We start from the raw sequence: 16388 nt of genomic DNA on the forward strand, positions 1-16388 counted from the left end.
CTCTGCAAGCAACTAATCAAAGGCTTTTTTGAAAGCAAGTCCTTGGCTGCTCTCATAATCTGGGTTAGAGGAAAACCTGAGAAGCAAGGCTTGAGCAGCGGAGTGGAAAGACAGGTGGGTCTTTGGAATAGGAAATGCTTAGGTTCAAATCAAAGCTGGCCTTGCCCTGAGGGTGGGATGTTAACCTTAGCCTCAAAGCCTCATTGGGAGGATGGGATGCACTCTGGTGGTGGCAGGGTGCTAGGCACTGGGGCATCCAATTCATACGATGATCCTAATACACACCATGTCATTTACCAATCCCATGTCTACACGTCTGGAGACAGGACCCACAGAGTGAAACCTTAAAACAACATGAGCCATTCAGGTGGAACATATGTGGGAGAGCCTAGTAGCTCTCAGCTCTGGGAATCATGATTAACAGATGGGGGCCTTATCCCAATTTGCTAAGTAAGGAATAGCTGTATTTTCCTCCTCCAGGAAACTTCTTAAAGATCTATAGCAATTGTTAGTGCTTACCTTGATGATAACTGAGACAAATTATGTTTTGAACACTGGCCATATGCCAGACACCAGATTATCCCCTCCATCTGCTTTATCTTCACAACAACTCCATAAGGCTGGTACATTTGTACCACATCAACACAGGACAAAATTGAGGACCAGAGAGATGAGGTGACTTGCCCTGGTGACAGATCAGTGGTAGGGCTGGGGTCACAAGCTGGTTAAAAAAGTGGAATCCATGTCCAGCTCAGGTGGAAGACTTAGGCAAAGGGCACAGCCTGCCCTTAAGGAGCAGCTGTACTAGTGAGTAAGACGGTCTGGCACATCATCCCATGAACTGTTTCTGAGGGCATGTGTCAGGACCTGGACTAAGGTGGACAGTGGTCAGGAAGGTCTGACTGCAAAGGAGGGCTGGAAACCTAGAGAGGGGGAAGAAACAGGCAGAAGAAACAGCCTGGGGCAAAGGACCCAGGGTAGGATCACATGAGTGAAGAATCTCCAATTCAGCTATGGCTATAAAGAAAAAAAAGAGACATCTAGAGAAAAGAGGTTGGCAGAGGGCCAGGTAAGGAGTTTGGGGTCAACCTCCAGGGCCATTAGCAGTTTCAAGCAGTGAGTGACAGGTGATCAAGTCACCATCTCCTGTGAGGGTCACAGCCATCTGCCCTGCATTACTGAATCCTCCAGGAGACAGAACTCACTCTACTTTGGTCCTGTGGTCCATCTGCTACCCAGACCAGGAATGGGGGAGATGTCTAGGGGACCACACTTTGTAACTATATACCTCTTAACCTGCCCCAGGTGACCACCTCCCCAAAGGCAGGGGGGCTCACTGTATGCCAGGCTCTATGCCCAGAACTCTATGAGATCTCGCATGTAAGCCTCACACCAGGCCTATTAGGTATTGAGCTATTACACATTTTCCAGATGGGGACACTAAGTCCTAATCAGGTCAGGTCACCTGCTCAAGGTCACAGAGATCTAAGTTCAGAGTGCCTAAGACCAAAGCCCCATTTTACTGTATAGCACAGGGAACTAGTCACAATCTCTTGTGATGGGACATGATGGAAAATAATATAAGAAAAAGTATGTAGGAGTTCCCGTCATGGTGCATTGGTTAACGAATCTGACTAGGAACCATGCGGGTTCGATCCCTGGCCTTGCTCAGTGGGTTAATGATCCTACATTGCTGTGGCTGTGGTGTAGGCCGGCAGCCACAGCTCCGATTCGACCCCTAGCCTGAGAACCTCCATATGCTGCAGGAGCGGTCCAAGAAATGGCAAAAAGTCAAAGAAAAAAAAAGTATGTGTATGTATGACTGGGTCACTTCGGTGTACAGCAGAAATTGATAGAACATTGTAAATCAACTATAATTTAAAAAAAAATTTTAGGAGTTTCCATCGTGGTACAGTGGGAATGAATCCTACTAGGAACCATGAGGTTGCAGGTTCGATCCCTAGCCTTGCTCGGTGGGTTAAGGACCCAGTGTTGCTGTGCACTGTGGTGGAGGTCGCAGATGCAGCTTGGATCCTGCGTTGCTGTGGCTATGGTGTAGGCTGGCAGGTGTAGCTCTGATTCAGCCCCTAGCCTGGGGAACCTCCATAGGCCGTGTGTGCAGCCCCAAAAAGCAGAAAAAAAAAAAATTAAAAGGCCCCATTTTAACCAGATTACAAAAATCTTGCCAATAGTGATGTACAATTACACACACATATGCAGAGTCTTCAAGTATATCTAACTTCAGGTACACAAACTAAAGGCAGGACATGCTTATATTCGCATTCTGTCCCCAGGAATGCTTCAGCCATTCTTTGCTGTGAGTTCTCCCTGGCCTGGCCTAGCCTAGCCTGGTAGGAAATGTCATGGTTTGTCTGGAAGCTGACATCTGCTCACTCCTTAGAATGCTTCTGACCAGCAAGAGCAGGAAAGATCAGGAAGAGCCATCTCATCATGAAGGACCATTATGGGACTCTCAGCTCGACTCAAACTTCCAAAACAGCAATTCCCGACCACAAATTGGTAGTCAGTTAGAGAAACAATCCCTTCTTTTAGTCACATCGCAGAGTGGGATGTGGTTGTATACCTGGCATCAGGACCTTGAAGGAGCAAGTACAGAAAAATATCTACGTCTCAACTGGGGCTGAAAAATGACCAGGGAGAAAGGATTCTGGTAAATGGGACATTAGCAGATCTGAGTATGCAGTCAACTATCATAGGCTATGCACAGTCAGATCTTAAAAACTCCAGAGTTCCTCCCTTAATTTTTGCTAGAAGCGCCCCCCAAAGCCTCATGCTTTCCTTCCCGGACCAACTCCAAAACAGTCAGATGTAGACACACCTTCTTCTCTTAGGGGAAAGGTACGCTTTAACTTGGCAACTGACAAAGTCTCAGAGCCAAGGCACCCATGAACAGGGAACTGACTGTCTCCCACCATTTCTGTGTGGCCCCCAAAGAGCCCAAGACTTGCCCTTCCACAGAATAAATAATAGCCACTATTTACCACACGTGTCTAGCACTTGCCAAGCATGGCCGTGGATGTTTTACAGATCCCAGCTCACTCATGCCTCACAATAACCCAGAGGGATGGGTATTAGTCCCATCTTGTAGATGAAAAAAACTGAGGCTCAGAGCAATTAGGTGGTTTGCCCACAGTCCCATACATAGCGAGGTGGAGTCAAGACAGCAGGGATCATACATATCTTATTATGATGTCCCCACTACACACTTTAGGCTCTCAGATAATTTTATTACCTATAAATGTGAAAGATGGTGCAAACCCCCTCCAGAAAGAGGCCAGGGAGCCAAGCCCATTAATTTAGCATTATTTTCCCTTAATCTCAAAGATTCCATTTGAATTTTATCTCATTGTAAAAGGCCTTACCGGAGTTCCCGTCGTGGCGCAGTGGTTAACGAATCCGACTAGGAACCATGAGGTTGCGGGTTCGGTCCCTGCCCTTGCTCAGTGGGTTAACGATCCGGCGTTGCCATGAGCTGTGGTGTAGGTTGCAGACGTGGCTCGGATCCCGCTTTGCTGTGGCTCTGGCATAGGCTGGCGGCTACAGCTCAAATTAGACCCCTAGCCTGGGAACCTCCATATGCCGTGGCAGCGGCCCAAGAAATAGCAAAAAAAAAAAAAAAAAAGATCAAAAAAAATAAATAAATAAAAGGTCTTACCTTGTGTTTGTGTCCCTCCCTCCCTTCATTGCTTTATCTATCCACCCTGTTCTTGGACCACTTCTAATTTTGTTCCTATGGAAAGAGGACAGGGTATGCTGGAGGTAGGGGGTGGAAAACAGTTATTTTTTCAGTACCTTTATTAAGGACCCACTATGCCTGAAACAGTGAAGGTATAATTTATGTCTCCTCCTTCATTCACCTGCTTAGCTTATTGCCTGTAGTCTCTTATTCAACTAAACCAAAATAAGAAAGTTTCCTAATTAAAGCCTGCAAGGGGAAGCTAGTCTTTGCAAACTTTAGAAATTGCATTTCTGAGTTCCAGTTGTGGCTTGGTGGTTAAGGAATCCAACTAGAAACCATGAGGTTTCAGGTTTGATCCCTGGTCTCACTCAGTGGGTTAAAGATCTGGCGTTGCCGTAAGGTGTGGTGTAGGTCGCAGACAGGGCTACGATCTCGAGCTGCTGTGGCTCTTGCATAGGCTGGTGGCCACGGCTCCGATTAGACTCCTAGCCTGGGAACCTCCATAGGCCGCAGGTGTGGCCCTAGAAAAGGCAAAAAGACAAAAAGACAAAAAAAAAAAAAAAAAGAACAGAAAAAAAAATTGCATTTCTAAAGCAAAGTAAATAAAACCAGTGGTGAGGTTCCACAGATGTTGGCCACTGCAAACCCAAGCAGCTGTAAAAATGGACTCTGCTTTCTTTTTTTTGTTGTTGTTGTTTTTTTTGTTTTGTTTTGTGTTTGTTTTTTGTCTTTTTGCCATTTCTTGAACCGCTCCTGTGGCATATGGAGGTTCCCGGGCTAGGGGTCGAATCGGAGCTGTAGCTGCCAGCCTACGCCAGAGCCACAGCAACACAGGATCCGAGCCGTGTCTGCGACCTACACCACAGCTCACGGCAACGCCGGAACCTCGACCCACTGAGCAAGGGCAGGGATCGAACCCTCGAACCCGCAACCTCATGGTTCCTAGTCAGATTCGTTAACCACTGCGCCACAACGGGAACTCCTGGACTCTGCTTTCTAATGCCAGGGTAAAAATTAGGGCTTCTCATGCCATCCAAAGTGGATTTTCCCCCCACTAGCAGCAAAGAGGAATTCACTTACTGAAGCATCTGCCTAATGAGAATCTTCCAACTGAGTCCTTTTAGATCCACTTGTTTAATCTCTGAACCTTATTCACTCAATATTTGAACAAGGAAGGAACCAACTCACCATAACTTGCTAATCAAGGTTCTTTCTTGTTCTTATAAATTATGTTGAGACTGTGTAGCCCATTGGTTAGGAATGAGGATGATTCAATCAGACTATGAATCCCAGTGCTGCTGACTTCCTGTCTGTGTTCTCAGCAAAGCTACCCAATTCCTGGACCTCAGAATCTCAAAAATGAGACCCAGAAGTTGATGGACCAAGAACTTAACTCACAGAGCACAAGGCGCACAGGCGATAAGAGAACGTCTGTCAGTAGAATGAACAGGAATCTTTTCTTTTTTTTTTATGACAGGAAAGTTCTTTAGAGCTCCCAAATTTCAGTGTCCATCAATTTCTTTTCAAATTTTCAAATGTCTGCAAAGAAAGTCCATTTGTTCTGAAAGTCAACTTTCTCCTTGAGGTAAATATCCCAGTCCCTGCTCCAGACACTGGGCACCGGCCAGATGGAGGGCGAAGTAAATGGTCAAGGGCAACAGGTTCCTTTTCTTAAAGTGTGAGACATGCCAGCCACCTGGGCCTTCTCACCCAGGACAATCACTCTCCTTCCCAGAGGGAGAGCTCACAAAAAAGCGTGGGTGGAACCCCAGCTATTTAAGAAACACCGGGAGTTCCCATTGTGGCTCAGTGGTTGGAGAACCTGACTGGCATCCATGGGGACGAGGGTTCGATCCCTGGCCTCACTCAGTGGGTTGGGGATCTGGCATTGCCGTGAGCTGTGGTGCAGGTCGCAGATATGGCTCAGATCCCGCATTGCTGTGGCTGTGGTGTAGGCCGACAGGTGCATCTCTGATTCGACCCCTAACCTGGGAACTTCCAGATGCCGCGGGTGCGGCCCTAAAAAGACAAAAGACAAAAAAAAAAAAAAAAAAAAAAAAAAAAAAGGAAAGAAAGAAAGAAAGAAAAAAAAAAAACACCAAACATGATCTAGAATAATGAGCTACCAAAAATGTTAAAACATTTTATTTATTTGATGCAGAAATTCTAGAGTACAAAAACAACATTTTGCAAATGTCAGCTATGGTCTACTGTCACCTATTTACAGAGGTATGTACACATCAAATAAGACATTAACATTTTCAACGTAAAAATATAGCATATTGCTAGTCTGTCAGTCAGTGCTCACAATTCCACCAAACCTCATGAAGGACAAACTTAAAGATGAAACAAAGACAATGGCAATAACCACTGTGTTCCACAGGCTTTCCTCAAAAAAGCATATTAACAGGGAGCTTCTGCAATGAGAAACAAAACAAAACAAACAGTGAAAACAGAAGTAGCCTACTTTCTAAATGAATACATTTGATTTTTACAAAAGTTTTTGCTCTCTCCAGACGCACTGCATTTTTTTCTTGAGACAGAAAAAAAAAAAAAAAACCTTGTTAAAATAACAGACAAGTACACATTAGCATAATCTAATGGTAATTATTCTAACAACTGGGGTGGCCAACTGTGTCTATGTCCCACACAAACAGAATTGCTTTTCTTAATCTTCTCCGTTGAAATTTTGATAACATTAGATATGCAGTCATAATGGTTTGCTTTTGTCAGACTTCTGACTGTGCAAACCACAGTGCTTGGTCAATTCAGAGCCATGGCTCCAGCTTTTTAGTACAAGCTCCTTGAGGAGCCCGTGGTCCCGGATGAATTTTGGAGAGGAGCCAAAGAGCAGGAGGGAAGACAACCGACCAAAACTCCCAAGGAGTCCTCCCTTGACCTCTTAGCAAATTAATCCTTAGCAACTGCTGTCTCACCTGAGGTTAAACAGAAGTTTGCACCATTTAATAATACTGTGAGTCATGAATTAAAGGTGATATCTAGAGATACATAAAAATAGAATCCAAAATTGGAAGGGAGGGGTAGTTGCCACCCATAACAACTCAGTCAGAGCTGGTCTTGAAGAGTACCCTGGAGAAGATCAGGAATGACATTAAACACATCCAGAAATAAGTGTCTGACCATAAGAGGGGGAAAAAAATCCCACATATGACAGAGGACTACTGCCAAAGGGAAAAAAAAAATGTGGCAGTCAACCTTCAAAAAGAATACAGGTAATATATTTTTTAAAAAGTGCCTTTATATTTTTATGTACTAAGAGAAGACAAGATGTGTAAGAATTTCTGTTAATCCCCATCCTGAGCCTGGTCTTAACAAGGCACCAATGTGAATAAGGCACCACATTCTATTTGGGCAACTAAATTGAGTGTAAAGCCAAGAAACAGAAGAGCAGTGAAAATTATGAAGTCCCTAGAAAACAAACCTGTGAAGAATGAGTTGGAACAGGATTATTTATTACTGAAATAAAAACACCAGAGGGGTGACTTCACTGTGGCTTTCAAATACACGGAAGGTGACCAGCTGTTCTTTTTCCACTACATGCGAACAAAAGAAGGCTGGTTTGAATTTCTATAAGGAAGATGTACAAAGAACTATCTGATTAGGAGGGTAGGTTACAGAATCTCCTTCGCTGAAAATCCAGAATCCCATCCACAGCCACATGTCTGAAATAATGCACAGCCCTGTCTGACACCAGGAGAGGTACATGGCAGATAATCCAAACTTTCTCCCAACCCCAAAGCTCTGAAATCACAATCAAAGCTATTGGCTTACAATCAGATTTCCTTTTGTTTATTTTCACCCTGACCCTGGAAAGGAGGTGATACAGCAAGGATGACCCAACACCCACGAGGAATCCTAACTGATATCTACATATACAGTTTCGCACCTCCAGTCAATTCAATTCGCAGGTCATTTAAAAGAGAAGACAAAGCAAATAACTGGCTTCAGTGGACATTGAGGATTCCTTGCCCTACTCTTCACAATGCCTGCTTTCCTTACTAAGCCTTGGCCTAAGCTCAGAATTACACATTGTATAAATAAGGTCCTTCAGGTTGCGGAGTTTAAGTGAAATTGTTTCAAGTGACTTTTTTTTTTTTAATTGGGAGAGCAAAAATCTGATTTTGAAATTAACAACTAGTTTGCCTTTTTCTTAAGAGGTGAGGAGGTGTGAAGAAACAACCAAAACATTTCAAATATAATCACAGTCGCATCAAATTTCTTTAGGGGAGCAATGGGTAAAAGAAGTAATCTAGCTAGCTCCCAGTTACATTTATCAAGAGCATTTTCTGGTGGCCCTGACATTTGTAATTACCATGAATGACTTTCTTTTCAAAACTTATAAAGCAGAGGTGGCAAACGGGCAGCTAGTGGACAGAGTATCAGATCCACCTATGTGTTTCACTGGGCCTGAATTCATTTAAAAATTTTAATTTAGTTTCTGATATTTTAAAAATGATAATTTTTCACATAAAAAAATCAAGATTCTCAGCATCTTTTGAAAAATGAAATGACCAGGAAATACCACACTGTCACAACTGGATGGAATGGCTCCTCCCTGCACATGGGATGGGAGGGTTTCAGTTTACTGTAGTCCCCACCATGCCCTATTTTCTCTCTGACACTGAGAAGACATGTCATTGCCATTTATAATCACACCTTATTTATCATTATACTTGCTACAGTGGGGGCCCTTGAAGGCACAGCATCTGTTAAATAAGAGCAGCACTCTTTATCAACAAAATAGAAAGGACTGATAACCTTCTCATTAGCATTATCCACCTCTCCCCAATAAAGACACAATGAGTAATTCTTCTCTCCCTAAGAGACAAATTAGTGCTAAGCTGGTTGAGGACTGCAGGTTTTGTTTTGTTTTTCCTTCTCTCTTTAGGGAGGAAAGTGTGTCATTTCTTCTCCAGGAATTAAACAGCTTTTTTCTCCTGTTGTTTCTTTTAAAGGAAAAGATGCCCAACTCTGAAAAAAGTTCTGAAAATCACATAACTTCACAGTTAGGGACAGGGGGAGGAGACAGTTATGCTGTTTATTAGCACTTAAATCAGAGAATTACACAAGGGTTGTTGGCTTTTTTTTTAAATGACACTTGTGGCTATAAAGTAGCAAGACTAAACTCTGAAAAACAAACACAAATGAATTTAAATTACTACATATTGATGTCATCATTGCTTAGGACATTTTTTAATCTTCTGATCTGGGGCTGTCTTCAATTATTATTAATGCATTAACCAAAACTCTGTCTCTTGACTTTGCGGCACCATCTCATTTAGGGCTCAAAATACTATTACCTGGCTGGATCACCCATTTAAGTCCCTGGGCCTGGACCTGAATGACCTCTGATTCTTTCTGCAGATCAACATGCCTCAAAGGCCCAGGCCTCAGCCCTCTAAAGGACTCGTAGGACTGGGCTGGGCCCACCCAGGTGGTCTCTGTCACTTGCAGCTGACCCAAGAGAGAAGAACTTACCTCTACCTGGGCTTTTACCTCTGGTCATTGTCTTAGCAAAGCTGACTATGTAAAATGCTAATGTGTCAAATGTGTAGGGCATTAGTGAGTTAAGATAAACAATTAGCTGCCTACTTTCAACTACCTGCAGCCTTTTTGGTGAGCTGGAACCCTGGACCTCCCTCTGGTCTCCTGGCCAGAGGACACCATCTAACTTAGCTACAGAGCCTTTTACTCTCAGGATGGCCTTTCGTTGATATCATCCCTATATTCTAATTCTTTTTTTTCTTTTTTCTTTTTTCTTTTTTTTTTTTTTTTTTTTGTCTTTTTAGGGCCTTAGGTTAGGGGTCAAATTGGAGATGCAGCTGCTGGCCTACAACTCAGCCACAGACACACGAGATCCAAGCTGTGTCTGTGACCTACACCATGGCTCAGGGCAACGCCGGATCCTTAACCCACTGAGCAAGGCCAGGGATCGAACCCGTGTCCTTGTAGATACTAGTTGGGTTCATTAACCCCTGAGCTATGACAGGAACCCCCCCTATATTCTAATTCTTGTTTCCCTAAAGGCTAAAAGCCTGTGATCTGGAAGAAGCTTTATCTGAATTCTGTCTTAACATTTCCATTGTTCAGGACAATTTGCGAGTCAAAAAATGCAGATCTGCTTAAAACAAATGTTTTGCCTTAATCTATAAAGCAACTTATTCCCATTTCCAGTATGAGATGGGGAGGGTTTTTTAAAAAGTCAAGCTAATAAGGCAAAACCAGGAAGCTGGACTTCTCAAAACTATTCAGAGTTGGGTATTCACACTATCATCACATTACTTGGTACAATAGTTTGATTTTGTTGAACATCACAATCATTAGTACTTCAAAGTAAGTACCCAAACCCTAAATCCAAACTAAAGCATCACCTGATTTTTGGACTATCACAATTTTCCCCTTCAACTTTCATAAGTGAGTTTATTTAGCAAACTCTCTGCCCATGCTCCTGGAGCCCAGTGGATGCTTCCTCTCCAGTCCTCCACACCATCCCTCGGGCCACTTTCTCAGAGACGCATACTTTTGCATACGAAGCTGAGTATCTATCCTAAAGCAGCTCGTAACAGTTCCTTTGGGGCATGCACTATTTCTCTGTGTCAGTAAGAAATCAGTCTGAAAATGTTCCAAAGTGAATTTTCACATATTAATAAGACCGACGAATCTCCTTCACAGAATGTATGCAGACGATGGAAAGACAGGACAGTCACAGGACAGACAATGGAAAGCAGGAGCTTTGTGCTCATCTCAGATTCCATGGTGACAACATGGAACATCCCTTCTCCAATAAGATGCCTGGTTTTATGGGGGAGACAGTTCTGCAGCCCACTTGTCTTTTCTCAAAGCAGCTGCAGGAAACTTGATGCCAGGGAACAGACGAGCATGTTCTTCTCCCAAGAAGCTGCCAGCTGCCTTTACATAGCAGGGAGTGTGGCATTTGCATCGAAGATACACAAAAAACCTCTTCTTTCCAGAAGGGGTGCAAACCTTCCCTTCTTCACCTGCTGCACAGGAGCTTGAAAGAAAAAAGTCCTGTTCTACCCCACTTTCCACCCTGCCTCAGGATGCTTCTCAGTGTCCCTCCTTAATGCTGGTCCCACTCACTGAACGAATGAAAACCATGGTTCATAGATGCTGAGAAAAAGGGTACCAAAATCCAACAGCATCTCTTGAAAAAGGTAGAAAATGACGCTCACTCTCCTTCAAGGTCATGGGGAGAAGGGAACAAATATCTTCCTGTTGGAAATACAAATTCTACAGAGAAATCATTCATAAAAACAGAACATATTCTTTTTAAAGCAAATTTCTCTTAAACTCTGAATACCTATTTTTGGTAGAATGGAGCACAAGAGACACACATTTAATTGGGTAAGTACAATAAAAACAAAGTGAAACCTGATTCACAGGCTAGGTTTGGAGAGAGTACTTTAAGATTCAAGAATTTAATGATTTCAGGTCTCATGTCTTCCTTACATGATACTCAAAGAGCACATTCCCCTTTGTACCAAGCCCCTCCTTTTCAACTTTTTAAAAAGAGGTTTGTCATTAGTCAAAACCAGTTCAGCAGAGTGACTGGCTACCACCTCCAAATACTGCCACATTTCAGTGGATTCTGATCCCTAATATACTGGACACACCTTTAGACCAGAGGCCAACCAAAGCACAAATTACAACTTCTAGTAATACAGCCCAGGGGGGTATCAGTCTCTTTAAAATAAACATCCAAGCACCAACATCTGAGATTCAGCACGGTAGATATAACCCAGGGAAACTTGGCCAGCAGATCTGGCCCCTGCAGGACACCTATTCAGATCAGGAGGTTGTCCTGGATGCTGAGCTCTGGTGCCTTCTGCACACTGACTAAAGCATTTCTGAAAGAATTGTCTAGAAGGTCAGCCTGGCCTGGTAGCCCCCACCTCTGCCAGCGATGCCACCCATTAATACATAGACTCACTTTATGAAAAGTGATTGTATATTCAGTCACCTTTTTTTTTTTTTTTTTGGTCTTTTTGCCCTTTCTACGGCAGCACCTGCGGCATATGGAGGTTCCCAGGCGAGGGGTCAAATTAGAGCTGTAGCTGCCAGCCTATACCACAGCCACAGCAACGCCAGATACGAGCTGCGTCTGCGACCTACACCACAGCTCATGGCAACACCAGATCCTTAACCCAATGAGCAAGGCCCGGGATCGAACCCGCAACCTCATGGTTCCTAGCAGGATTTGTTAACCACTGAGCCATGACGGGAACTCCTCAGTCACCTTCTTGACTTCTGATTAAGAGCTTTTTTAACAACCGTGGTAGTGTAAATGGCATTGTAAATTCCACACCAAAAATGGAAAGGAATATCATCTGTAACAAGGATTCCAGAGAGAAATGCACTTGATTTCTGTGGCTATAGTGGCATCAAAAGTGCTTTTCCCACAAGGCATTTCAAATCAAAGTAGCCAAAAGCAAAGAGGAAAAGTTTGCACAGATGAATTAAGTCCAATCAGTGCTGGTATTTTCCTGTTTCTCTTTACGTGTCTCCTCCCTACCTCCCAGATTGGCTCTAATCCAAAGTCTGACCTAACATGGCAAGCTGTCAGGCATTATGGACATGACTTTCAGAGCTCCATATGGTTTCAGAAAACTGGAGACTCTGCCAATATATTTGGTAGAGAGTAGAGGCAAGGAGAGCAAGTACTGGCCAGGATTTCACTCTTCTATCCTTATAAGAGACCTTGGCTCCAAGTGGGCCACATACCCAGAGATGAGCCCAGGAACCAGAGAGAGGCGGCAGCTAAAGTGGCAATGCTTAAACTCTTCTGTTTCGTTACAAAGGGGCAACTGTGTGGAGTTCACCAGTGTAGCTGCAGCAACCAGGTTCTGCTTTGCACGTCACAGGGGCAAGAAGCTTGGAAGGAAGAGCAGGAGGGTCCTCTTCACCTAAAAAAAGGAAGGAAAGCAGAGCCACAAGTCACTGTACTTCACTGGGCTGGGTGCTGAGGTCAGAACAAGGCTGGATCTGGGTCTGAACTACATGCTTTGCACAAGTGAGGAAGGCATCCCAGCCAGCTCACGACTAGGCATTCTCATCCTGCCTTACAGGTTCCAGTTCGCATAGTTGAGGGTCCAGGGTTTGCATGCATGACTCCAACTGGTCACAGACAAAGTAAGAGAAGCTCCAGATAGCATCCTGTAGGTGCTCCTGGGGAAGGAGGGCTTCCTATAGAACCCTCCTACCTGGAGTCTGTGCTCCACAGGACAGAGAGAGTACTGTGGCCCCTGACCCTCAGCTTCAATATATGTGGCTTTAAAGACATTGGGAAGGTAGGGGTAGTGGGCACACGACCCAACAAAGATTCAGGTCCACAAACTCTCATCCAACATCCTCGAGGCCCAGTGTGTTTTGGTATTCAGATGTTTTGAGACTTTAGAAAGGTAACATAATGCACAAACTGTATATTATATAACAAAGGACCAGGTAGCTCACCATAATTTATCATCAGCATTTCTGTAGCTCATAGATGTGAATATTCCCATTGCCTGGGATCAACTGAAACTATCAATGAGGTTCTGTTACTTCGCATCAGGTTTCACTGCCAAGTAAATCTTCACTAAAATTAGCAAAGTTTTCCTGGATGTTGTCATCATGGATCAAGGCCTTGGCCTATGGCAGGAACACCACCCACAGGCCCTCGCCCCAGGCTCCCTGCTCCCAGCACCTTACCCAGGCCTGAGGAGGACGACACACTCTCCGTCAGCGAGGACGTCTCCGTCTGGTCCGTGGAGAGCCCTTCCATCAGGGGCAGGGACAGCTCGGATGAGGGCACGGACGAGTCGTAGATGCCCGAGTCCCGCGGCATGTCGGAGGGGCTGGCGGCTTTCACGGTGTGCAGCAAGGGCCGCAGCACCGAGCCTGCACCCGCAACGGGCCCGGCCTCCCCCTCTTCTTCGGGGCCGAACTGCAGGCCCTCCGAGTGCGCGTCAGCCAGCGCCCCGGGGCCTGTGGCCTCAGCCTTGAGCCCGAAGTCGCTCTCGGGCCCTGGCTTGCCCGTGACGTCGTTCAAAACCAAGCCCGAGTCAAACTTCTCCAGGACTGGCTCCCGGTGGCGGAGTGGGGTAGGATGGAAGGGGACGAACTGCTTCTCAAACCAGTCGGGCTCCTCGTCTATAAACTGGTGCATGTTGCAAATGGCCACATACAGGGAGCGGCCCGATTTGCTCCGGAAGTAGTTCCTCCTGCTGACGCGGCCCGGAAGCGGCCCCGGCTCCTGGGGTCTGCGGCCCTGAGAGTGTAGGTGGGAGCAGAGCTGCGGAAGGTTGTCCATGAGTTTGTACTTGGTACTCAGGTCCAAGACACCGGGAACGTCTCCCTCGCAGGAATAATCGAAATAGACAGCAATGAATTTGCTAAGCGCCCCGGAGGAGCTCTGCTTGGCCTGGCGGAGCTTCTCAGCGATGGCAGACACCGCCACCAGGAAGAGCTCCCCTTTCCCCGAGCTTCGGCCGCAGCCTTTGTGCTTGTAGTTTTTCTTGTCCACGAAGTATTTCATGCCTTTGGAACACACCACGATGATGAACTGGGACTCGTGGATCTTCTGGATGACCCACTCTCTCTGCCCTTCTCTACAGAGGCTGAAGTCTTCCCACAGGTCCAGAGCCACCTGGAAAGAGAACACAGAACCTCACGCACCAATACAGCTTGGAGGGTCAAGGGACAAGAATGAGAAGGTTTCCAGAAGGGCATGTCATCCTGCCCCCAAATCATCATTAGCACTGCTGTGTCCAGGCTGCGAATTGCCCAGCTCTGAGAAATAGCTAACATTCCAGGGGTGAAGGTCACACACTTTTGCATCATGCCCTCATTTCAGCATAACATAGGATCATTACAACTCCCACCCTACAGGTGAAGAGGCACAGGGCAACCCACCTAAGTCACATATCACATGTAAGGCCTTCAATGGACTTAAGAGTGTGATAGTAAGCATGGAAAATAAAGGCACTGGGGATTGGCCTATCTGAAGAGTGAGGCTGTTTTGATGGCGGCAGAACTGGAGGGTGATGACAGAAGGGCATGGGTGAGGGATTTCAAAGTGGACTTTAGGTTTGCATGTCAGAGTCGCTCACCCACAATGCTGGCTGACTCAACCAGAGAGAAGACCTTCCCAACCACTCTCACAGCCCTGGGGGTAACCATGCTATTTATCAGGTGAGCAGTGTCTGGAGAGGGGGGTGATGAGCTGTAGTAACATGGCTATTCTGATCCACTCACTTGGGAGTCTACAGGGTCATCTCCCTACAAGGCCTTTAACCCCAAGGGGAGGTCTCTAGGGAGTTGGGGATGGGGCACTAACAAAGGAAAGAAAACAAGGCATGCATGGCCCCCTCAGAGGGCTTCACCTTCTCAGACCATCTTCATCTGATTCTGCTGAAAATGTCTCTTGGCAATTATATCAGCCTCTTTCCTTCTGTAGTTCAGAATTAACTCCCAATGGCTATGCCGGAAAGCCACAGCCACAGTCTCTTATGGGGAAGTGGGTTCTGAAATGAATGTCTTTTTTTTTCCATCTAAGGTGTTACCAAAGGGAAGAAAGCTCCCAACATCCACCCTCTTGCTGAAAATAATCCTGAATTGTCTTATATTTTTCCTTAATTCTTGCTAACACTATACCTAACTGGGAATATACACCAAGAAATTTTAAAATGTTCCAGTCTGACCCAGAAATTCCATTTCCAGGTATCTATCTTTGGAAACTCAACAGAAATGAGGTAAAATCGAAGTATTGAGATGTTTAACAATTTGAAAAAACTCAAGGAGTTCCCTTCTGGTGCAGTGGATTAAGGATTCTGTACTGTTACTGCTGTGGTAATGGTTCTATTCCTGGCCCAGGAACTTCTGCATGCAGAAAAATATATATTTTTTTTTACTTTAAAATTTTTTAAAAATAAAACTTATTTACAAAGAATTGCTAATAGTGTAAATATTTATGGAATGAAGAGACAGAAAAAAAGAATTCTAATACACCCCCAAATGCAAAACTTTACGATGAGTTTATCTGGGCAGAAAAAGACTATAAAGAAATAACACCAATATTAACTATGGTTCCTCTTTTCTCCAGGTTAAGACTACAGTCCATTTTAAAATTTGTCATCCTTTTCTAGTTTCAAAAATTTCTATTACATTCTTAATTGGAAAGCTGCTCCCCCAACGAGGCTAGTCACTTACAAAGTAGAGCAAACCGTTTATCTGTATCTGGAGACTGTGTGCCACCCAATGGTCAGCACCAGTTTTTCAGTGCACGGGCTAATCTTCATACATTAGGAAACCCAGCCAGCCTTGTAAATGTTTTGTTGACACTAGGGGGCAGCCTCACCCTGTGGAGAGAGTCTAGGAAACCCACCAGCAGGCCCCTAGTTTCAAAGCAGAAATAATTTACACATTATTGGTAATTCTTGTATTTATAAGAAACAGAGTGTGCCTTCCAAGAGAGCATCAAACTTCACTCTAAAATGAACACTTTATTATAGAAAAACTACATATTAATTGCTTAATTCAAGAGAACAGCCAAGAATCAAGAGCAGACTGTTTAAACACAACCTAGTATTGTTTTCCTTTATTAGCAAAGCTCCCCAAACTGTCTAAACCCACTGCTTTGGAGTTCCTGCAATGGTGCAAGGGAATGGGA

The 16388-nt window shown here is 44.7% G+C and overlaps 1 protein-coding gene across 1 annotated transcript in view; it reads right to left on the reverse strand.

Moving 5' to 3' along the window:
• The window catches only part of IL17RD (interleukin 17 receptor D), a 71091-nt gene continuing 60527 nt past the window's right edge, over positions 5825–16388 (reverse strand). The window contains exons 12-13 of the mRNA XM_021068996.1: positions 13430–14366; positions 5825–12645 (exon numbers count right to left, since the gene is read on the reverse strand). Coding sequence (XP_020924655.1) covers positions 12533–12645; positions 13430–14366 — 1050 coding nt within the window. The 3' untranslated portion in view covers positions 5825–12532. The remainder of the gene's footprint in view (positions 12646–13429; positions 14367–16388) is intronic.

The sequence above is a fragment of the Sus scrofa genome, chromosome 13 (assembly GCF_000003025.6).
Source record: "Sus scrofa isolate TJ Tabasco breed Duroc chromosome 13, Sscrofa11.1, whole genome shotgun sequence".
In the NCBI taxonomy this organism is placed as follows: Eukaryota; Metazoa; Chordata; class Mammalia; order Artiodactyla; family Suidae; genus Sus; species Sus scrofa.